This window comes from Triturus cristatus, chromosome 10, assembly GCF_964204655.1.
Source record: "Triturus cristatus chromosome 10, aTriCri1.1, whole genome shotgun sequence".
NCBI classification, from domain to species: domain Eukaryota; kingdom Metazoa; phylum Chordata; class Amphibia; order Caudata; family Salamandridae; genus Triturus; species Triturus cristatus.
Genome location: NC_140593.1, coordinates 1,133,788,634 through 1,133,812,264, shown reverse-complemented (window position 1 = coordinate 1,133,812,264; position 23,631 = coordinate 1,133,788,634). Strand labels below are relative to the sequence as shown.

General features: G+C 43.4%; 1 protein-coding gene across 6 annotated transcripts in view; it reads left to right on the top strand.

Moving 5' to 3' along the window:
- CASKIN1 (CASK interacting protein 1) overlaps window positions 1-23,631 on the top strand; it is a 719,688-nt gene that overhangs the window by 490,588 nt on the left and 205,469 nt on the right. For all 6 annotated transcript variants that reach the window (XM_085629429.1, XM_085629427.1, XM_085629424.1 and 3 more), the window contains one exon: window positions 20,504-20,612. In XM_085629429.1, the coding sequence (XP_085485555.1) occupies window positions 20,504-20,612 (109 nt within the window). The remainder of the gene's footprint in view (window positions 1-20,503; window positions 20,613-23,631) is intronic.

The window sequence follows — 23,631 nt, the reverse complement described above, 5'->3', positions numbered from 1 at the left end:
TGCGTGAGTGGTGAGTCAGCTATGAGTTTGCCCTCCCATCCAAATAGTATTGAATTCACAGTGGAGGAGGTGGCCGAGGCTATCCGTAATGGTCCCATGCACAAAGCCCCGGGGCCTGACGGAGTGCCCATGGATTTATACAAGTTGGAGGTGGACTTTTGGGCACCAATCTTAACAAATTATGTCAATTTAGCCTGACAGAGTGGCCTCTCCTTGTTGTTATAAGCCCATATCCCTTTTGGATTTCACTGTGAAGGTTATTGGAAGGGTCATTCTAGCTAGAATCTTATAATGGTTTTGGATAACCATATCATCTCTTATATCCAATATGGCTTCAGATATGGTTTGGTACCCAGGAGCAGTGCCTCAATCTCTATTTGCTTATTAATAGATATACTGTGGCCAAAGATGGTTCTTTTTATCTTGCTTTTATGGATCTGACGTGCACTTTAGATAGCATAGTCATACCCAGACTTTGGGAAGTTTTAGTGTCTCTGGAGCTCGACCCCAGCTTGGTGTCTTTCTTACATGCTTTCCATTATGATTTGAGTGCTTGTGTCAGATACTGGCAGAATGGTGAATGTTCTTAGAGCTTTTGGCCTGGACGTGGAGTCTGGCAGGGCTGCATCTTTGCTCTAATTTTGTTTCTCCTGTACATCAATGGCCTAGAGGCAGCTTTGAGGACCAGCGGTGGGGACACGACTACCGTGAAAGGTCAGCGTGTCCCTGTACTCCTGAATGCAGATGATGCTGTCCTAATGTCCTGAACTGTAAATGGGCTTCAGGTTCTGCTGGACTCTTTTGTTGATTTTATGAATCGTTTGGGCCTGACCACAAATCTTTCCAAAACATTTGTAATGGCAATTGAGCCACAAAAAGTGAAAATGTGTTGTTTTTCACTGCAGGGAATGCTTCTAGAAGAACTCATTAATACCCTGTTATTAAGCTGTTTTTTTTTTTTTTCTAAATTGAAAATATTTTAATTCCGAAAATATAAGACTGAATTAGACAATAGTAAGTTCTGAAAGGGGTAGTGGTCTTTGGAATGTCAATCAATACCATTCTGTCCTTTTTACGGGTAAACACTTACACCCTATTTTCCTTCTGAAAACTTCACAGTATCTCTGTCTTCTCAAATGTCTTTACTCAGTCCTTATGCATCCTTCCTTGTTTTTTTATTTCAAAATATTTTATTAACTGCTTGTGCGTTGCCCGTAAGTAAAAGCGGGCTGCCATTAGAATCTGACATCAGAGGTTAGCGTGCTAGTGTTTGGGCATGCTGGGGCATAAAATCGCATGCTGACACGACCACGCAGTGCTGCCGAGGATTAATTTTTTAACTTGGGCGGACTAAGCAGCAATTTCCTGCATATCCACTGTTTCAGATTTGCAATGTTGCACTTTGCCCTAAACTGTTCGTTCTTAAACTGCTTATGTGGTGCCCATAAGTAAGAGCGTGCCCACCACTAGAATCCGACTTTAGAGGTTAGCGTGCTAGTGTTTGGGCACACGGACATAAAATCGCATGCTGACGCGACCGTGCAGCAGACTCGTGCAGCAGGCGTGCCGCAGGCAAGCCGAAGGTGTGCCAAAGGCAAGCCCGTCTGCGCCCGGAATGAGCCATGCGCCAGGACCCCTGGTCATTTCTATTACCATATCTACTCATGGGAGCAATTACTTGCACAAAAGTAAGTGCTGTAATTCCCCTCTATGGGATGGGTAGTAGGATAACCATTCATACTGATGCAATGTGTGCAATTGCTCCCCCTTAATAAGTGTCCCAGTAGCCGTGACTTTAGAGGCACATACACCAAAACTTGCAAAGAGGGAAAACAACTCCCTCGTGAACAAGCTCAAATGATGTTGATGAAACGGAAAGCTTTAATGTCAAGCAAATCGCTAACCTGTATCCTGCTAAACACCAGATCATTAATCAAGCACAAATACGAGTTTAAGTCTGATACAAACCTCCAATCCTTATCTGGTTTTCCTCATGGAAACCTGAGCCAACGAAACCTCTGAGACCGACTGGATCACGGCGCTACAAGCAAGATAAGAACTGGCCTGTTTAGACAGGAAAGGAAAAAGGGAAGGAGGCATAGCAATTGTCTACCACTCAAGCCTGGAAGCTACTTTGAATCCTGTCCAGCATTTGGGAGTAGAAGCTATGACCTTCAATTTCAAACTTAATAATGCTCTATCCTTCCCTAGACTGCTCTTATACCGGCCGCCCGGACCTAGGGCCCCATTTACTCAATCGCTCCAAATATTCATGGACTCATGCCTAGACTCCCCCACTTTCACGGTAATTGGAGATTTAAACTACCACCTACAATGCGGAACCAATGCTGACACATCCCTTTCTGTTAGATAATATGCCAGCTTTTGGGCTGTCCCAGATTGTTACAGAACCCACACATAAGGCCCATCATACATTAGATGGTATCTTTACCAATAACCCAAATATTACTTTGGAAAAAATACTCCCATTGATCTGGACCGATCATAAGGCCATCTTCTTCAAACTTCTTTTTCCAGGGAACAAAGTTCCCCAACAAAACAAACTGCCTCCTTCTAAAACCCGACAGTGGCACAAAATTAACAAAGCCAATTTAGAAGAGGTCCTTGTTAAACATTCCCCTCGGTTAGTCCACAATAATAACATGGCTGCTGATAACGTCGACGGCAGGATCAGATCAGCTATTGATATTTTGGCCCCAGAAAAATATCCCAAACAATGTAGAAATCAAGCCTCAGCCCCATGGTACAGCATAGAACTTGAAAATATAAAAGCACCTGGAGGCTAGACTACAGTGAGCAGGTAAAACTTAATTATAGACTTGCCCGTGCTCAATAGAAATAAGCAATTATTACCGCCAAACAGACCTATTTTACCTCCAATTTAGAGGCAGCAAAAAATTCAACTAGAGAGCTTTTTAAAACAGTCACCTTCCTGTCCAAACTCCAGCGGGAGAATCAATTCTCTCTGGATCAAGCTTTCTGTAATAAAGCGGCCAACTATTTCCTGTCAAAAGTACAAACAGTTTATAAGGAGCTCACAGAAAATGCTCTAGACACTGCTAACAAGATACTAATAGATTATGCTAAGGCTGATACACCTACTTCCTGTCAATTGTCAGGTTTCTCTCCGTTAACCTCTGAGAGACGAAATGACCTACTGTTATCCATCAAATCCGGCTCCACTTCAGACCCATTTCCTCCCTCAATACTTCACATGGCTTCAGAAAGGATTAGTACCCAATGGGCCCAACTTCTGAATAACATACTGTTATCAGGCACTTTTCCCATTTCTTGGAAGAAAGCTTGCATACGGCCCATTAAAAAAAAAACCTTTGTTAGATCCCACAGAAGTCAAAAACTACCGGCCCATATCTTGCCTACCCCTCACGGTTAAGATTTTAGAAAAATCTATCAGTCAAGAACTGGTAGGCTACCTAGATTCAAACAACCTCATAGAAACCACCCAACATGGCTTCAGACCGTACCACTCGACAGAATCAGCCTTAGTCATGGCCACTAGGAGATACGTAAACAGCTTGACAGTGGAGGCTGGATCGTTCTCATCCTACTTGACCTTTCAGCAGCATTTGATATTGTCAACCATCTGGTATTCACGCAGAGTCTAAAGGCAGTCGGAATAAAGGGGACAGCTCTAGCCCTACTCACTTCTTTCCTTACCTCTAGAGAACAGAAGCTGTGTTTCGGTAGCCTCACGTCGGAGGCTTTCTCACTCCTGTGTGGAGTCCCTTAAAGCTCAACACTGTCCCTGACTTTGTTCAACATCTACGTTACTCCTCTAGCTAAAGTGATCAAAGCGCATGGGTTCTCGTTGTTTTTTTTGCCGACGACACTCAAATAGTGATATCAATATCATCTAGTGCAGAAAAAGTAGCTGGGAAGTTTCATAACTGTCTGAAGCATATTATTGGGTTCATGCATCTGAATTTTCTTAAACTGAATACAGTCAAAACCGTGGTAGTGGTGTTCGGTAAGGGACCATTACTCTGGAACCACATGTGGTGGCCAGCGGAGGCTGGAAGCTGTCCTGACCCCATTGTGAAGGTCAGAAACATATGAGTCATATTTGATTATCAACTCAATTTTGCAGCTCAAATTAACCTCCTGACCCCTTCATGTTTCTTCCTCCTAAAGATCTTGCACAAAAGTCTCCCGTTCATTCCTCAACAACTCAGAAAAACTGTAGTAGTTGCCCTAATTCTTTCCAGAATTGACTACTGCAATGCACTCTTTCTGGGCATTGACAAACGTCAACTACTAAAACTCCAGTCCTTGCAGAATGCCGCAGCGCGGGCACTGCTCAACATCCCGAAATTCCATTCCATCTCCAACAATGATAGGGACCTCCATTGGCTCCCGGTCCAACAAAGCATTGAATTTAAGGATCTGTGTCTGATGAATAAGGCACTATGGGGGGGGCTGGACCTACAGAAACTCTTCTTTTGGCATGTCCCACAGCGTGACCTAAGATCAGCCAGCAAAGGACTGGTTCAGGTCCCTAAAATTCGAAGGGCTACGGTGGGGGGAAGAAGCCTCTCCCATTGGGCAGCTAAGCTCTGGAACACGCTGCCAGTAACTACTAGGTTGCAACCAAATAGACTCCAGTTCAAGAAAATGCTTAGGACCTGGCTATTCCCGTCTAAGTAAGAATATTACATCTCCCTTTCTGGGTAGTTCTCGCTACACGTCACAATTAGCGCCAATACGCCTCGGCATTTGTGCGCTCCACAAATGTTTTTACTCACTTATCCCAATTTGGGGGTTACTTTTGACTCACAAGGGTCTTGGACCACATGCCTTGAACAGAGATGCCTTAAGGTTTGCAATTTGGTTGGGTTTCTTTTCAGTTTGGCCTCAAAGTTAGGTAGGTAACCCATAGCAGCCCTCGTTGACATTTATAATAGGAAATGTGTGCTGATTTTCACTTATGGTTCAGGCTTGTGGGGATATAAAGCAAAAGACACACAATTGATGGACGAAATGCAGAACAAATCAAAACATTCACACCCCAGTCAAGAGATCTGGCTTAAATCCATCATTCTTTTGCTCACCATGCCACCCCAGTTTATAGATCGATATAAAGCCATTAATGTATTACAGACCGAGGGAAACAGAGTGCGCAGATGCATCCTCGGTGTCTTGCCAGGGTTTCCAATCTATGCCATCCATGAGGGATTTGCCGCTTCCCACTCTTGAGGTCTGTTTTGGTGTGGTCACTTTTCTGAAACATGCACTACAGCACAGACGTTCCTTATTGTTTTAATTGGCAGTATCTGTTTTGCCCATTGCGATTGCAATCTGGTTATGCATGTAGTATTCACCTGTGAAAGGTTGCATTTGCTTACTCCTGTACTCTATATTTATTGATGTTTCATGCCTGTTGTATTGAGTTGATGGACGATGTAGATTTTGATTGTGATTCTGGCGGTGTGATACGCTGCCCTGGCTCAACATTTTGCACTTTTATTTTTAGTTGGCAATTATAGTCATTGTATTGATCTAGCAACTGGTTTTTATAAATGTATTCACTGTATTTTAATTATACATCACATATTTCCATGTGATTGTGCTTTTATGGGTTTAGGGGAACTGAAATAAAGTTGATGATGAAAATGCAGTGCTTACAGGTGAGAGTGTGAATTGTAGAAGTGGTAACATGAAGGCAATGCAAAAAATGCAGGAGAAAGTTAAGAAAGGGTGCTGAAGAGGAAAGAGATGAGGTGTGAGATATGCATATGGAGGATTTCAGAATGATGATGGCAGAAAAAGGGCGTAAGTTGCAGATGAAATTGGTGTGAAGGGAAGAATGGGCGTCATTGAGACCCTCCGTGAACTACTATCGCCTCCTCAGATCTTATAAATGTTGAATTCACAGTTTCATAATCTTAGAACTTTCATGTTTAATTATTCACAACAAAATCACTGTTACTTATGTACCTGATACTGCAACAAGCACAGGCAAAGCCAATAGATAGAAAGTTAGTTTCAAATTCATATCCGTTACTGTGTGCTATGTTTGGGTGCATAAAAGAAAGTCCTAAGAGTGGCACCAAATACTGGTCGGGTTGCACACTATGGAAAGTTTGCAATTTTAATTTGCATATTCATGCCACGCCCTTAATTACATTGGTATGCCCTTAATCGGATAAGCCACACACCTTGGAACGGATTCTTAATAAACACTTCTAAGGTCACATAACCTTTACGCCCCTTCCTCCAGTACCTGTATGTGATGTATAATGAAAAAAAGCTGCAGCCTCCCAGGCTGGGCTGTATTTATTTTTGTACACAAATACAGAAAGAAAACGATTGGTTATTGTGACTTCAATGCCTAGAATGCAGGTATAGAGTTATATGGCACCATAAGGCCAAAGGTCCAACGTTTTGTTTTTTTGTCTTATGCATTGGTTTGCTTTACAACAGGTCAAACAGACACTTGTTTTATGAACACAAGAATATGTATGGGGTGTACTCTTTGGTGGTTTGTTGCATGCTATGAATGAATAGGACAAAATATAGTTTATTGTCTTTTAATTCAGGAGACGGGTGTGAAAATTAATTAGCATTCTTCTTAGCTTTTTAATTTGCTGTTTACAAGTTTTACAGCAGTGAACATATATGATGGGTGAATGAGATGTTGCCCCTTGGCTGACCCCAAACTGCTGTGTCACAAAGCCACAATATATTAGTTATGGAACGTAGTGATTGAGAGACACTTCTAAACATCTTTATCCATCGTGGCTATCAGATGGCCACAGGCCACATTCCTCGGCCTCCCTGCTATGTTTAGTGGCGTAACAAAACTTGAGGGGGCCCGCTTGCAAAGTACTTGGAGGGGGCGGTTCATGCACCGGACCCAGTCAGGAGCTCTCAGGCCAGGGGCCCGCCACCCATTCACCGTTCCAGGGAGGGTTCCCCGCGCCGTGTGGGCTATTTTTATGCCACACCTTGCCCAGCTGCAACAGGTTAAGGGAGGCGTTCAAGCTGGAGTTGTCTTTAACAACATTGAAACTTGACAATGTCCAAGCCGCCGTCTCGTAGTGACCTGCACCCTCTTTCCACCGCCGACCTCACATGTGCTTATTGCTCTTCCAATATTTAATGCAGAGTAAGCAAAGAAAATTGGTTGATGTGTATATTGTTTTTATTCAGTCAAGAAATTGTCATGCGGTGACAACAAAGGGGACCAGTTGACTGATGAAAAATAAATCTGGATAGAGGATCAAATTCCAGTAATAGACCTACTTTTAAAAATTGCTGGTGAATTGTTACAGAAAGTGCTTTATTCTATTACTGACTGGGACATTTATCATTTCCCAACACTTTGAAAATTTAATACTTGTAAATTTACCATATGAAGGTCCAGACCAAGTCATAAGTTCTGCCTCCATACCCCCACTACTATTAATGCCCTGTGATATAATAAGCTGCAATAAATAAGTAGTTCACATTATTTTTTTTTTTATGTCTCAGAGTCGTTGTGACGTTTACCACCAACTCCTTCTTTGAGATAACAATATATGACTTCCCTAGGACGCCTCAATGGCATTTTATACATCTTTTTAAGTGGGCATCCTGAAAACAGGTTTTTAAAAATTCTCTACTCTCCCGTCTTCAGTTTGTGGCACTAGCGCAGTCTCATGGCCTAATCAACTGGCCTCATTACTAATGAGAGATCTACCTCTGTACATGTCTATTCTGAGGAGACCAGCTGATTGTATTGACAAGGACGGTGCTGAGGGATGGAAATAATAGTGCAGATTCTGCCGGCTAATCAGCAGCCTCGTTAGACACATGGGGGGGGATCTTCGTTAGAGCCATGAAGAGGGACGGGGGGGTCTCTGTTAGAGCCGCAGACTGTCCATCTCAATTACACTGGAGGTATATGTTAGTCACTCTCAGCATCCCCGTTACTTACCCTGGGGGGGTTTAGTTATTAGCAGTGGGATCATCATTTTAATGGAGTATCTTGTTAGCTACCCTAGGGGGGTTGTTTGCTACCCTGGGGTTCCTTGTTACCTACACATGGTAACCTCTGTCGCTGTTGTAGGTCAGTTCTGCAGTCCCAGAGGGAGCTTTCCATATAGTGTCAGTGCTTCCAGGGTGTCTCTTCAGGGAAATAAACTTCTCTCTGCCCTGTAGCGATACTGAATCCCTGGTTTGGACACTCCCCCAAACTGCGGGTGAGTAAATCTAAAGGTTTCTTCAATATACAACCACAAACGCAATAATAAACATGCTCTTGTTCGCTTTAGTCTATGAACCAATGAAACTGAAATTTATATTTTAATGGAAACACTTTCAAAAGCAAATTCTCTACATCGTAGGAGGACCATCACTATTTTTAAAATATAAGACCTGTCTGTATTATTTGTTAACAGACGGCTCCCTGTACCCCCTACAGTCCGCTTCCATCTCATAATTGGGAAGATGTGGATTGTGGGTACATCACCTGCCATGCTGACACATTCAATGGTGCTAGAGTTTGAAGTAAACTCTTAACAGTTTGGGATAGTGACTCATGAAGCAGCTGCCACTTCCCAAGGATCAAAATCTAGTCTTTTTTGCCTCCTGAGATCTTAGTACGTATTTATATGTTTACTGTTTGCGGAAAGCCAATGATGAATCTTCTGTAGGAGAGGGCATGTTTTGTAGAAGGTCTTACGATGTAGCAGGTTGGCCTGCGGCCTAGAGTGTTGACACCTGCTCTTGTGGGTAGAGGACTATTTTGATTGGTCAAGGTGTTGTCTAACGAATAAAGGTGGAGTCCGATACAAGGGGTGAGTATCACTGGTCTTTGAGGGACAGAGTCATAATAGATTTTCAGGATACCCCACAAACAATATATGCAATAAATTAATCTATATGGGAATCCTAAACATTATCATCATTTATTCTGAAAACTAATATTGTGTGCTGAATGTTACGCTCCTATATGTCGTGTTGGTAATCCTAATCCACAGCTGCTCATTTTCCCGCCCTATGTTCTACGGTACTCCCTTCCCAATGCATTACCAGTCACTTTGTCCCATATACTAGATCTTTCAGTGCCGTATGTCCTCTCCTGTTCTTGTTCTTCCTGGCTAACATGTCTGGATGGTCATCCTGCACCATGCTTTCTTGCTCTCTTGTCCACTCGGCTTCATCTTATTCAAATCATATGGGTCCCCGGGACAACTGATCATGATAATGATGATGAGATGATGATGAGGCTCTGCTGTTGTTTTAAAAAGGCAAAAATAACCGATTACAAATAACAACCTAATTACGGGACCCAAGCCCATTTAACGGGTATATAGCATGTTACACTATGGAAAAGGTGATCTGAAAGATACTTTAATAGAAAATATTATTCAACACCTTCCTTTCCCAGGAGAAAGGTTTATTTCCTTGAATAAATTCACACAAAGAAAATTTAAACTAAGAATACTGCATTATTCAGACGAATCATGAAAAACAAGGTTAATAATAAAATAATAATCGCTGTTTTTATGCACATCGTTCACACCTTTCTACTTCTCCTGCAATTACAGCTTCCGCCTCCTAACAGCCCTCCTACCTTTGCCAGCTACTACATAGAAGCTGTAAAGACCCATGTGCTTGTTTTTACGTAATTGGCCCTGTTTGCATATCTGTATTCTTTATGTATTCTGGGTGCAGCTGACTTTAATCACTCCTGTTGTATTCATTTCTCTCTAGAAACATTTTTGGAACTGTGGCTTGTCTGTAAAATATTGCATTTTTGTTTTTTGCACTTCCCTTCCTTTAGAGTATCACCCCCATGGGGACGTCTCCACTGATGCTATGAACTCGCCAAGTACCTTGCCATTATTCATCACAATGTTCTCTGCTTTTCTGAAAGTAAAATGAATTGCTTCTGGATTTCTAGCTCATTGTTTCCCTATAATGTCTGCCCTGATGGATGCATACTCTGCTGCTAACACTGATGGGAGCTTTATTGGTTCTGTCTCTCTTTGATAAAAAACAAGCTCTTTTGACAATTTTTCCATAACGAATTGCTTTCACCAAGCTGACAAAACCAACTCGAAGAAGGGTTTTCTTGGTGAAACCTTTATCAGGTTGGTTTTGCATTTTGTTTTTTAACTTACCCCTCTATAACACTTATTTTTCTTTCCTAATTTATGATTTCCTTCTTTCTTTAAAGGAAAGAAGGTTTGGGGTTCTTGCCTTAATTTCCTTAACTTCTTGGCACCCCCTTCTTGTGTACCCTGTATTCTTATTTTTGACTCATTTTAAGCAGCCCCTTAATTTCTCCTGATTCCGCTCCCCTTCCCCCTCCACTTTATTCCCATTGTTTGTATACCTTTTCCACCGTATGATGCTCTTTATTTACGTAGCCCTCTTTGGAACTTCCTCCCCTACTCAACGCTACTGTCACTCATCCCCAAGGCCGTCCCCTTTTCTCCCATTCACCTTCACATCTCTTTTCCAGTCTTCTTGCCCCTGAATGTAGTCTTATTTTACTTTTCCTACTGTATCATGGTAGACATAAAAAAAGAATACAGTGACCCTTTTTTAAGTTAATTTTTTTTGTTTTCTCACTGTTCTTAATATACTAGTAATTATAAGAAGTTTATGTTTATTTTTTATACAATGCCTAGGATTTAAACCCAGTCCCCAGGATTCAAACCTGGGTCAGTAAAATATATTTTCCACAAAAATCTTTGTATTATGTGGGAAAAGTATTTCATCCTTCTCAATTTTCAACAAAACTAAGTTTTGTCAGCCTGGATCTGTCAGACTGGCATTCTTCAAAATGGGATTCCAGCAGAAAGATGTAATACAGCTGTATTAGTGAGATTAGATATTAGTGACATTTTTTATTTCAAGGAGAATATATTCAGAAAGAAGGAAAAAAGCTGTCTGTGTCATCAAGCACTCTTTCTAAAGAAGCTGTTCCTTTTCTTGTTAAGGTTTCCTATCAATTAGGGTTTGGCAACGTATCTAGCCACATTTGCCAACATTTTGCGACCATGAGTGAGCTCCTTTAACGAAAGGCAGCCTTCACCTCACTAACACAGTGTCATGTAGAACAACATTCCTTGAGAGAATTACACAGTGACGTTTCTAATAATATCAAATGTGGTTCCAACAACATGTTTCGTACCTTTTTTGTATCCCCTTCTTCAGGGGTATTTAAACAAACTTTTGATAGACTCAGGGCAGTTTTTCTACAGTTCAGGGATGTGTCTCTCTCCTACTAGTGCATCTCAAAGATGGTGGGTAAGGTGACTCGGACGAGTGTGTAACATAATCAGAGTGCATTGTCCTTGGCCAAGTGTGAGATAGAATCAGAGATCAGCGAGTGCATAGAAGAGCGGAAATTACAAAACAACAGCTCTGCAGTACAATCCGTAGGACTTTTGAGAAATATCATATCCTCTTAGGGCAACCCTTTTAAAATATTTTCGTACCACCAGTCCATAGTCTCTAATATTTTCCGACAGCAGGCAAAAGTAAGACACCCCTTCCCCTGAAATGGCGGCTTTTGAGCCTGCGGAGAGGGTGCGGCTGAGTGGCATTTGCTTAAAGGATCTTGCAGGTGAGTGCTCACCTGTTCTCGTGACTTCACGCCAGCGGGAGTCGTCATAGTTCTGAAGCAGCAGCGTACCGAAAATAGAGCTGCATGACTGGCCATGTGTGCTGGTCAGCCTCGCTGCTAGAACACAGCTTCCATTGGCTGATACACCGGTAGCTTCAAATTTAGTTGCTACTCGTGTGTGTGTCATCCTCACTCATCTTCTCTCTGCCTATGTAAAGCACTTGGTTATAGACATTGGTGTAACGAAATTTGAGGGGGGCCCTCCGCAAAGTACATGACCCAGTCCGAAGCTCTCTGGCCAGAGGCCTGCCAATGCCAAAGGGGACCCCTGGAGCTCAGGAGCTCCCCCCGCACTGCGGTGGCTTTTGTTATGCCACTGGTTATAGATTTAGTCCCATGCACATGCATGAAGTGCTGTGGCTTCTCCTCCGCCTCCATAAAAAGCCAGACCAGAAGTAATCGGCAGGCATTAGGGCTGCCAGAAAAGCTGTAGTCTACCACCTACATTGGTAGGTATGATTGGTTGTCCTCCAAAACAGATATTTACATACTTTTGTACTGCAGCACAAAGGCCCTTAAAATAAAATTTGTTCAGAAATTCAATCAGGCAGTGATCTCCTCCCTAACTGGATTAAAAGAAGCCAAGTCATAAATATCCTGCACATTCAGAAGGTTGGAAAAGAACAAGGCAACCTTACAGAAGTGTACCCATATTTATTCATTTATTTTGTCATTTCTTTCTTATTTATTTTTAAACTGTTAAAGGACAGCACAGTAACACAGAAGTTTCTGGGATCAAACATAGAATGCCCAGTTGTTAAATTAAAGTCTCTCTAGGATGCCAGATTGATAGATGCCATAACATTTCATATATTTGATGATTTCCTACGTTTTCTGAATTCCTCCACGGGGCATTTTAGTATCATTGTCGCAATGCCATTTTTATTCTTGATTTTAATGCAACTGTAATTGTTTATTTTTTTTTTACATGATTAATAAAAATAGAAAGCTTATGTTGCCACATTTGCATATTTGTGTATGTTTCTTCTCTTTGAAGTTCTCCTAGACAGTAGCATATTCTGAGCACAACACCTCTGCGGTGGCTGCATGTTCCCATCAGACATTCAATGGGTCTAGGCTCATGCAGCCGGGGAAGCAGTAGCTTTGTAAATGTCAATTTATGGAGAGTGGAAAATGGATGAGCAGTTCTCAGTGACAGGAAATCTATTCTTGCCTGGTCACCATACACATTGGGTGATAAGGCATCCTGCTTGTTAGCTCGATTGGTCTTTGATGACTGTGCACTCTGTTAAGTCGGCCTGAAAACAAGAACAGCAATTCCTTAAATCAAGTTCACCTTTAAAAGGAGGACATGTGGGCAAGTAAGGAAAGGTTATTTTAAAGGAGTGTTCTAAAAACTGAAAGCACTTCTATGAGACGTGACATATGGGGCCTTTGGCAGGAAGTTCATTTGACGCATACTCCAATCGGATATATTGCACACAAATGGATAGGCTGATGATCAGGAGATGCTATTTTATAGAAGGACCTTCTCCGCGACTGATACGATTGTGGATACATGTTACCGTCTGAGGAGGAGTCTGTCCTGGTGCATTGTGGTTTCAGGAGATGTTCTACAAGTCACCTCGAAACTGAAACTCCTTTTAAGAAAGACAACTTTTAATCATCTGGGCCCAGGACTAGATGGCAGGATTATGCACAGAATGTGAATTGACAGCATGTCCAACTGCAAATGAATATTACAGGTAAGTAACATTTTTCTTTGTTTACAAGAAGACATACCCTGGTGACAGTGGAGTTGCTTTTTCATAGAAAGTAACCAACTGAGGCTATGAGTGGGTTTTCATATCAAATTACTCATCTTACAGTTTCATAAATAGTTATGTTCCTATATGAAGTTATATCTTATCAGATGAGTGGTATTAAGATACAAAGCTTTCTCTTGCAATACTTCTAGAATGGAGCGCCATCTGAATCCAGATTCCAGCGCAGGGCACAGAGTCTGTGACATCATGATGACATTCTAGCCTTTGATAACTTAGCCCCTCCTCCCAGACGTGTACATAGTTGAATGAATGTAAATACTGGGAATGAAGCATATCATATGCACGTGCGTTTTGTTACCTTTACCAAGGCCCAAAGCATTTGCGACCTGTGTCTTTTAAAGATTCCAGTGTATTAAACAGGTGGCGGCCCGAGCCATCCTGACGAAAAAAGGGAGATCATTTAATCTCCGGTCAGATGAAGAGGCAGTAGATGTCCGTTAAATGTGAAGCGACTTTAATTTATTATGTACCCTCTGGCAATGTGAGGTTGAGCCCCATTGTAGCTGAAATAAGCCTTCACAAAATAGTCTACAAGGATAAGAAAATATGAACAGGTGGGAAAATGGTGGTGGTGTTAAGCTCAAAGATGGCCTTCCTAAATTGCTAAATTACATTCACAGCCACTATTGTTTCTGAAGTGAACTTAAGATAGCGTTGTTTCCCAGAGCATGTTCTCGCTGCTGCACCCTGAGCTTTCAAGCAGACCGATGGGATGCAGAGTGTTTGATTAGCAAGGCTGCCCAACAATAAATCACAATTTGTCCCAACTGAGTTATACCACATAGCTAGTAATGCAGTCAGGCTCAGTTATATAAAGGTTTAAACAGATCATTGGACCATGTTCAATTACATAATTGTCTATTCAGACAGACCAGCAGGCTGCGGTTATCGTTATCATGGTCTGAGCAAACCATCAAAGGCTGCTTATTTAGATAATAATTTCTAAAGACCATTGAACCATGATTGTTTATACAGACCATTAATCTCTGCATATTTATAACATGATTAATACAGACTAAGCCACTCTGCTTATCGGGGCTTAATTTGTAAAAGAATAACTGCCGTGGCCCAAAGCTTTCCACAGAATGTCATGGTCGGTGCTATTGAACGTCAGGGTGACGAATATCAAGGCTACGTAGACTTGATTCCACTTCACACCGCTTTGGTCCACCACGAGATATTCCCTTCCCCTTTATCTTATTCTTTTAGGTTCTTTTTCATCCCCGAATTCTTTAATTCTTAGTTTTCCTGCCTTTCTCCTGCTCCTTTCCCCCCCCCTTTTGTGGTTACATCTATTCTTCTATGTCAAAGTCGGATTAAAAATAAGTACCAAAAATATGTCAAGTTCAACTCCTGCTTTTATAGCACATAAAGAACTGGGCATTGAGTACCTAGAGGACATTATCCACTATAATACATTGATGATTTGGCATGGTATCTGGGCAAAGCAGGGTACTAAGTTCACCAGAAAGATCATCAAGAACTGCATAGGTATGGACCGTTTTGATAAACTACCTTGGCTTCAGTACCGAAATACCCTATTGCACGAACTAGGAGGAGACTTGAATCCCTTAGAACCTCATAATATCCTGCAATTTAGTAAAAAGGAAATCAAATGGGTAAAAGGAATATGTGTAGAGAATGCCGGGAACAAAAATCAAACATACAATAAATAGGTACTGTATGGGCCAATGCGATCAGGGGATTCAAGACTACCTGGCAGGAGTGAGAAAAACCAATGACAGATTTTTTTGACCAGATTACTCCTAAAATTCATTCATCATTTAGTGGTTTTTCCAAAAACAGATCTGTGGCCCCGGAAGTTACCCAGATGCCCGTGCAACAGAAAGGCAACACAGGCGACGACTCATTTTATGTAATTTTGTAAATTTTCTCCCAGCCTCAGTTGCACAACAGAATTCCTGTATTTCCTGTCCAGTGACCAAAGTTACTTACTGTTTTGGATTGTACCACTTGATTTTCTGTTTCCTCAAATTTCAGATGTTTTAGCTGAGTGTGTAGCATGCCAGGGCTCCTATATTTGTGATGAGGTGGAGAGTATACAAAATCCTGAACAGTGGTGATAAAAATTGATAGAGAAGTGTGTCTCTTTGAACCAGTTAGCTGTGTGCAACACAGCTTTAACAAGTTGTGCTGTCAACATTTGTCACACAAGTTCTAGAAATAAAGTAACCTGGTGAAAAATATGTTTTGACAGTTGTAGATATTTTCTAGTTTGTGGATTTTTGGGCATGTTCAGAATAGGCCTGGGTGGAGGTCGTGGAGTTCTGCTACATGGCAGTGACAAACACAACTCCACCACACTCCCTGGAGTTCCGCAAATAGCAAAGTGCGTTACCACGTGCCATTCGCATTGATTTTTAGCACCAGCTATTTGTCCTACGTTGTAAAATCAGCCCGAATGGCATCACGTGCAAGAGGGCGCTGTTTCTTTCTGCCGCTCGAGTAGAAGTTCTACTCGAGCTGCAGCATCCTCAATGTAAACAGAAGGTTTCTCAACGTGAGTGTTAGTGACCATCCGCTCTCGCCTGTGTTGAGAAATCCAGCTGGGAAGTAGCCTAGCATTAGACTTTCCTTACTCGTGCCTGCCAGCTTAATATTGGTGAGCACAAGCGAGGAAAAAACTCAGCGGAGCGGAATTTTGCAGAACTCTGGGAGCTCCGCAGAGTTTGAAAAACTCTGCAAACTCACCGAACAGAGCGGAGTTCACCCCCCCAGGCCTAATTCATAACAGGTAAGCAGAGATTGCTAATTGACGGCAGTTGCATCTTTGAACTGTTATTTGCATCTAATGGTGTATCAATTTCACTTGGTCTTCTATTTTTAGGGGTGGGCAATAAATTCCGCTTCACTGGCAGAGATGGTGTACGTTACACAGGTTTCAGGCCTATTTCTACCAACTGCCGCGCTGCGGAGCTTTTTCTTGAGTGGGGCTCACCAACAGTAAGTTGCCAAGCAAAAAATTGGGGCATCCCCTAGAGTGATTTTCGGGTGCTCGGAGGGCACCCATTGAGATTTTCTCAGCGCTGGCGGTCGTGACGGGTTGTGGCAAAAAAGCTGTTGCTCGAGTAGAAAAGCTACTTGAGCGGCAGCAAATAAGTAGTGTCCTCTGGCGCACCATGTAGTACCGTTCACATTGATTTTGCAGCGTGGAACATGCTCCTGGCACAAACAAATCTGTGGGAAAAGCATGATGTGCCGTTTTCCTCCTGGTCGCGTGACTCTGTGGAATTTTGCTGTGTTTTTATCGAACTGCGAATTCAAAAGAGCGAAACTCTGCGAGTTCCGCCCACCCCTATTTTTTTTTGGGGGGGGGGGGGACTATTGCTATTGCTGCTTTGCTTTTCCACAGCACAAGTATAATCATTGGCCAAAAGCGCAGCAAAATCCAATAGAAGCCATTTGCAACTGATCAAAAGGAATCCCCCCATGGTACACTGTTACAAAACAAAGAGCCGCAAGATCAAGAATGTGCGAGATGCAATGGTAATTGTGCCAGATTTACAAGTAGTCATATTTTTTATACAACTATTTCTCCTTTTAAAGCATCTATAATAACAATTTCGCCCCAGAATTTTCAAAAACTGTTTACAAAATAGAACAAATGTATATAGCCATGAGTGTTAACCTGCCCCAAAACCTCCCTGTACCGGAGTTAGAATAATAGTAAATCCAGTCATAGAACATGAAAGGGAAATATTGTATTAACAAATAAAAGAAATGCACTAAAAATGTTTTTTTTTTTAAACAAATAAATAGTTTATATTATTAATACGGAGTAGGTCGCACACTGCTCGTCATGTAGTGGCAGCGGTGAGTACGCCTATGCCACGAGTGTAAAAATAATGCCATCCCTGGACACGTGTTTCGAGGTAATTGCCTCTCGTCAGCAGGGAGCAGGTAGTATGTGGGGTGCCAAGTAGACTGCCAAAATATTAAAGGTATAGTACCTCTCACGGCGCGCAGGTGCGGAACCCAGGCTCGTCAGCCCAAAGTCGTTCGAATGAGCTTTAAATACAAATACGGAGTAGGTCGCACACTGCTCGTCATACTAGCAAATAGCCCTATAGGACTCTGGATAATGTAGTGGCAGCGGTGAGTACGCCTATGCCACGAGTGTAAAAATAATGCCATCCCTGGACACGTGTTTCGAGGTAATTGCCTCTCGTCAGCAGGTAGTATGTGGGGTGCCAAGTAGACAGCCAAAATATTAAAGGTATAGTACCTCTCACGGCGCGCAGGTGCGGAACCCAGGCTCGTCAGCCCAAAGTCGCTCGAATGAGCTTTAAATACAAATACGGAGTAGGTCGCACACTGCTCGTCATACTAGCAAATAGCCCCATAGGACTCTGGATAATGTAGTGGCAGCGGTGAGTACGCCTATGCCACGAGTGTAAAAATAATGCCATCCCTGGACACGTGTTTCGAGGTAATTGCCTCTTGTCAGCAGGGAGCAGGTAGTATGTGGGGTGCCAAGTAGACTGCCAAAATATTAAAGGTATAGTACCTCTCACGGCGCGCAGGTGCGGAACCCAGGCTCATCAGCCCAAAGTCGCTCGAATGAGCTTTAAATACAAATACGGAGTAGGTCGCACACTGCTCGTCATACTAGCAAATAGCCCCATAGGACTCTGGATAATGTAGTGGCAGCGGTGAGTACGCCTATGCCACGAGTGTAAAAATAATGCCATCCCTGGACACGTGTTTCGAGGTAATTGCCTCTCGTCAGCAGGGAGCAGGTAGTATGTGGGGTGCCAAGTAGACTGCCAAAATATTAAAGGTATAGTACCTCTCACGGCGCGCAGGTGCGGAACCCAGGCTCGCCAGCCCAAAGTCGCTCGAATGAGCTTTAAATACAAATACGGAGTAGGTCGCACACTGCTCGTCATACTAGCAAATAGCCCCATAGGACTCAGGATAATGTAGTGGCAGCGGTGAGTACGCCTATGCCACGAGTGTAAAAATAATGCCATCCCTGGACACGTGTTTCGAGGTAATTGCCTCTTGTCAGCAGGGAGCAGGTAGTATGTGGGGTGCCAAGTAGACTGCCAAAATATTAAAGGTATAGTACCTCTCACGGCGCGCAGGTGCGGAACCCAGGCTCGTCAGCCCAAAGTCGCTCGTATGAGCTTTAAATACAAATACGGAGTAGGTCGCACACTGCTCGTCATACTAGCAAATAGCCCCATAGGACTCTGGATAATGTAGTGGCAGCGGTGAGTACGCCTATGCCACGAGTGTAAAAATAATGCCATCCCTGGACACGTGTTTCGAGGTAATTGCCTCTCGTCAGCAGGGAGCAGGTAGTATGTGGGGTGCCAAGTAGACTGCCAAAATATTAAAGGTATAGTACCTCTCACGGCGCGTAGGTGCGGAACCCAGGCTCGTCAGCCCAAAGTCGCTCGAATGAGCTTTAAATACAAATACGGAGTAGGTCGCACACTGCTCGTCATACTAGCAAATAGCCCCATAGGACTCTGGATAATGTAGTGGCAGCGGTGAGTACGCCTATGCCACGAGTGTAAAAATAATGCCATCCCTGGACACGTGTTTCGAGGTAATTGCCTCTCGTCAGCAGGGAGCAGGTAGTATGTGGGGTGCCAAGTAGACTGCCAAAATATTAAAGGTATAGTACCTCTCACGGCGCGCAGGTGCGGAACCCAGGCTCGTCAGCCCAAAGTCGCTCGTATGAGCTTTAAATACAAATACGGAGTAGGTCGCACACTGCTCGTCATACTAGCAAATAGCCCCATAGGACTCTGGATAATGTAGTGGCAGCGGTGAGTACGCCTATGCCACGAGTGTAAAAATAATGCCATCCCTGGACACGTGTTTCGAGGTAATTGCCTCTCGTCAGCAGGGAGCAGGTAGTATGTGGGGTGCCAAGTAGACTGCCAAAATATTAAAGGTATAGTACCTCTCACGGCGCGCAGGTGCGGAACCCAGGCTCGTCAGCCCAAAGTCGCTAGAATGAGCTTTAAATACAAATACGGAGTAGGTCGCACACTGCTCGTCATACTAGCAAATAGCCCCATAGGACTCTGGATAATGTAGTGGCAGCGGTGAGTACGCCTATGCCACGAGTGTAAAAATAATGCCATCCCTGGACACGTGTTTCGAGGTAATTGCCTCTCGTCAGCAGGGAGCAGGTAGTATGTGGGGTGCCAAGTAGACTGCCAAAATATTATAGGTATAGTACCTCTCACGGCGCGCAGGTGCGGAACCCAGGCTCGTCAGCCCAAAGTCGCTCGAATGAGCTTTAAATACAAATACGGAGTAGGTCGCACACTGCTCGTCATACTAGCAAATAGCCCCATAGGACTCTGGATAATGTAGTGGCAGCGGTGAGTACGCCTATGCCACGAGTGTAAAAATAATACCATCCCTGGACACGTGTTTCGAGGTAATTGCCTCTCGTCAGCAGGGAGCAGGTAGTATGTGGGGTGCCTAGTAGACTGCCAAAATATTAAAGGTATAGTACCTCTCACGGCGCGCCTTTAATATTTTGGCAATCTACTTGGCACCCCACATACCTACCTGCTCCCTGCTGGCGAGAGGCAATTACCTCGAAACACGTGTCCAGGGATGGCATTATAGTGACATACTCGTGGCATAGGCGTACTCACCGTTGCTACTACATTATCCAGAGTTCTATGGGGCTATTTTCTGGTATGACGAGCAGTGTGCGACCTACTTTGTTTATGTAGTTTATACTATTGAACAATAAACAATAAACATCCGTCCCTTTCCTTGCAATTATTAGAGGTCTCAGTCAGTCTGCAGAAAACATTGCAAATCAAAATTGTCGATGTTGGATTGATAGCTTGCAACCCAGTGTAACATCAACACTGTACATTCTGAATTGCTTGTAGAAAGGAGGTTCATATCCTAGCCAAGCCTACTCAAATGTAAAGACTTTGTCAGGTTGCAAAGCAACAAAACTGCTGCTGGCTGGACCAGTGTAAAAAGGTGTTTGAAAGGTGGTCTTATCGTTTTTTCTTTTTTTTCCCTTTGGGTGAAATCCTTCTGTCAGGCTCCTGCTTCAAGCTGGCATCGACATCAACCGGCAGACCAAGTCGGGCACTGCCCTGCATGAGGCGTCCCTTTGCGGGAAGACGGAGGTGGTGCGGCTGCTGTTGGATGTAAGTCTGTTTCTTTCTTTCTTTGTACTTGTGATTGGCTTACATCTTCTTTTAGGACTGGGGCTTGTCCATACAGAGAGTTGGTAAAACTCAGCAAAGTCATTATGCAATGGGTATACAGCACATTGCTTGTGCATTACTTCTAATCAGCATCATAGCTAGAGGGGGAAGCCGGCCATCATGCCTCCGGCTAACAAAAGACTGGTAGATTTTGAGTGTTACTGCCACAAAACATTCCATGCGCTTTAGCTGCACACATGCTATGCATAACAAGTGAACTGATAGCTGCTAATGCGATTCCCACAATGCTTGAAGTAACGACTATGAAGCAGGAATGGTGAGATGACTGATATTTGATAGTTATTAATTGATAAAGCGCCCGAATTACCCCAGCAAGGGTATCTCCGCGCTGTGACTGCTACCGTCAACCAAGAAGACACACATCAGAACAAAGAGGTTTTAACAGCTTTCTACATTTCAGGTAGTCAGGGCATTGACGAAAATTGAATGGGGAGTTGGTTCCAGTAGAGGGGGGCTGGGTGGGAAAAAGCTCTACCACCCAAGCGAGCTTTTATATATCGTGGGGTGTAAAGTAATGATTTTGTCTGATAGCCCATATCATGCAGAGATTTATAAACAATACAGCAGATCTTGAATTTAATCCGCTTCCGCACTGGGAGCCAATGCAGTTGTTGTAAAAGGGGTAGGGAGGCCGTTCGAAGAGGGGCATTGGCAACTAGGAGTGCCGCATTGTTCTGGACTACCTGCAATTTATTTAAGGAGACTCCATTGGCTGAGATCAGCAGGGCTTTGAAGTAGTCCAGGAGGCTTAACACTAATGCCTGGATCAGAGTTTTCCACATAGAAGAGGGTAAGAAGGGACAGACTCTTCGAAGTAGACCGAGTGTGTGAATGCATGCCCCGCAGTGGTGGTGACATGCTCTCCTAGTGTTAGTTTCTGATCTATGCGGACACCCAAGTGGCTGAGCTCTAGGCACAATAATCCAGATGGCTTCCCATACATAGGAAAATTTCATTTTCAGGTGTTTGCTGTCCTTTCAGGACACCACTTGGTTGCGCTTTAAGGCTGCTCTGCTTTACCGTCTGGTAGAAACCCTGCCTCAGCTCCCAGAGCCCAGATGCATGTTCACTCACCAGTACTCTGAGGCACCAAGAGGAACATTTTCCAAACTGCATTGAAAACTGCAGTCTGCTTTGATCTGTTACAGTTCCTAGAAGAAGCCCTTGTCTATAGTCACCCAAGCCACCTCTCAAGTAGTCTTTAAATCCTTCAAAGTATAAACGACCATTATTGGCCCGATGTAGGAACAAAAAGCACTTTGCACTACAGTTGCCTCCACACTGTCCTGCGCATGGCCGTTGGCACATGTCTACATAGTTTATCCCTTATTCCAGCCATATAGACTATACGCACTCCTCTAGTGCTCTCTCAGAAGAGCTCTGTTCTTCTCTCCCACTGTTCAACCTCCTCTCTGAGGCCCTGTTCTCTCTGTCCACTCTCTAAACCACTCACCTTAGTGCAAGAGATCCCCGGGGGTGGTGGGTGTTTTATAAATGCTCCCCCTTTCTCCCTCCTCCCTCTCATCTGATGCATCACTCGCTCCCTTCTGATGCCTCTATCCTAGGCATCTCCCTCATCCTCCCCTGCTAGGCCTCCCTCAAAGGTACCACCCCAGGGGCTCTACCGCTGTGGCGTCCTGTTTTCCACATGAGGCGCTTCATTGAAAGGCTCTCTTCCAGCTGAACTGAGGCAGCGCCTGCCTCTAAAAGCTTCAGTTTTGTCTGTAAAAGCAAATGCAAGAGCCAGATTAAAGAGCCCCTTCTCTGTGCCAACAATGGCCTCAGCGTGGCGGAAAGAAAATAGGCTCCGCACCCTGTGCATTACGGTTGTTAAACACCATCTTTGATGCCAGCTGCCTTCTGCACTTTCAGCACCGGGTAAACGTAGTTATTTATTTGCAGTGTGTTTTTGCCACAAAAACAGCAGAGATCTTTACTGACAGCTAAACATAAGAATAGGTATAAATAGCAGTTAAGGCAGGAGATGTCACCTGAAAAGTCTTTTCTAGGCTATTGACTGAGTTGAGCCTTTTTGTGTTCTGAGATCTCATTCCACCCTCTGTGCATAGAGCTTTTGGGATCTCATTCCTCGATTTGCTGGCTTGTCTTCTGGGATCTTATTCCACCATCTTTGGGCTGGGCTTTTGGGTCTGATTTTACCATCTGCAGGCTGTACTGAAAAAAGGCCCGGTTCAGTTTCTTACTTGTATTCAATATTAGAACATTGGAATGTTGAGAGCTCCATTGAAGTCAGTGGAGTAGTTCCGGGCTTATAATGGCTGATATAAGGTCGGAGCTCCAACATTCCAATGTTTGTTTTCATGTTTCTCCCATTTTAATTTAGAACATTCTACCCTTAGTAGTTGGAATGTTCAAATAGCCTCATAGCCCTTCTGCCTCGTGCTATACCAGTTGTTAAAGTTCCTCTCCCTTGTTATAGGACCACAACTTCGGTTAAGGGCTTTTAACGACCAGTATAGCCTTCGGCAGCTGGCTATAAGGCCACATTAGAACATTACTGCTAACTCCACTGAAGACAGTGAAGTGGCTCTGCTTATCATGGCTGGTATAGGTCTTCTGCTCCAACATTCCAATGTTTCTCTTTCTGTATTTCCCTTTTTAAATGTGATCATTCTCCCCTCAGTTGACAAAATGTTTTAAGAGCAATATAGCTCTTCTGCCTTGAGCTTTACCAGCTGTTAAAGGCTTACAGCTGTATAGTAATAACTAGGCTGAGGTTCGCTGTGGACATATGGGAGAATTAACTGAACGCATTCCCATTCAACGTGGTGTGCGTCAAGGGTGCGTTCTTGCCCCCACGATTTTCACCTTCTATATGAATGACATAGTAGACACCCTGATGAATACGTTTTTAAGCTTCTGTGTGTCTAGGGGCTTGGAGCTCAATGTTAGCAAGACCAAATATATGGTGCTCTGA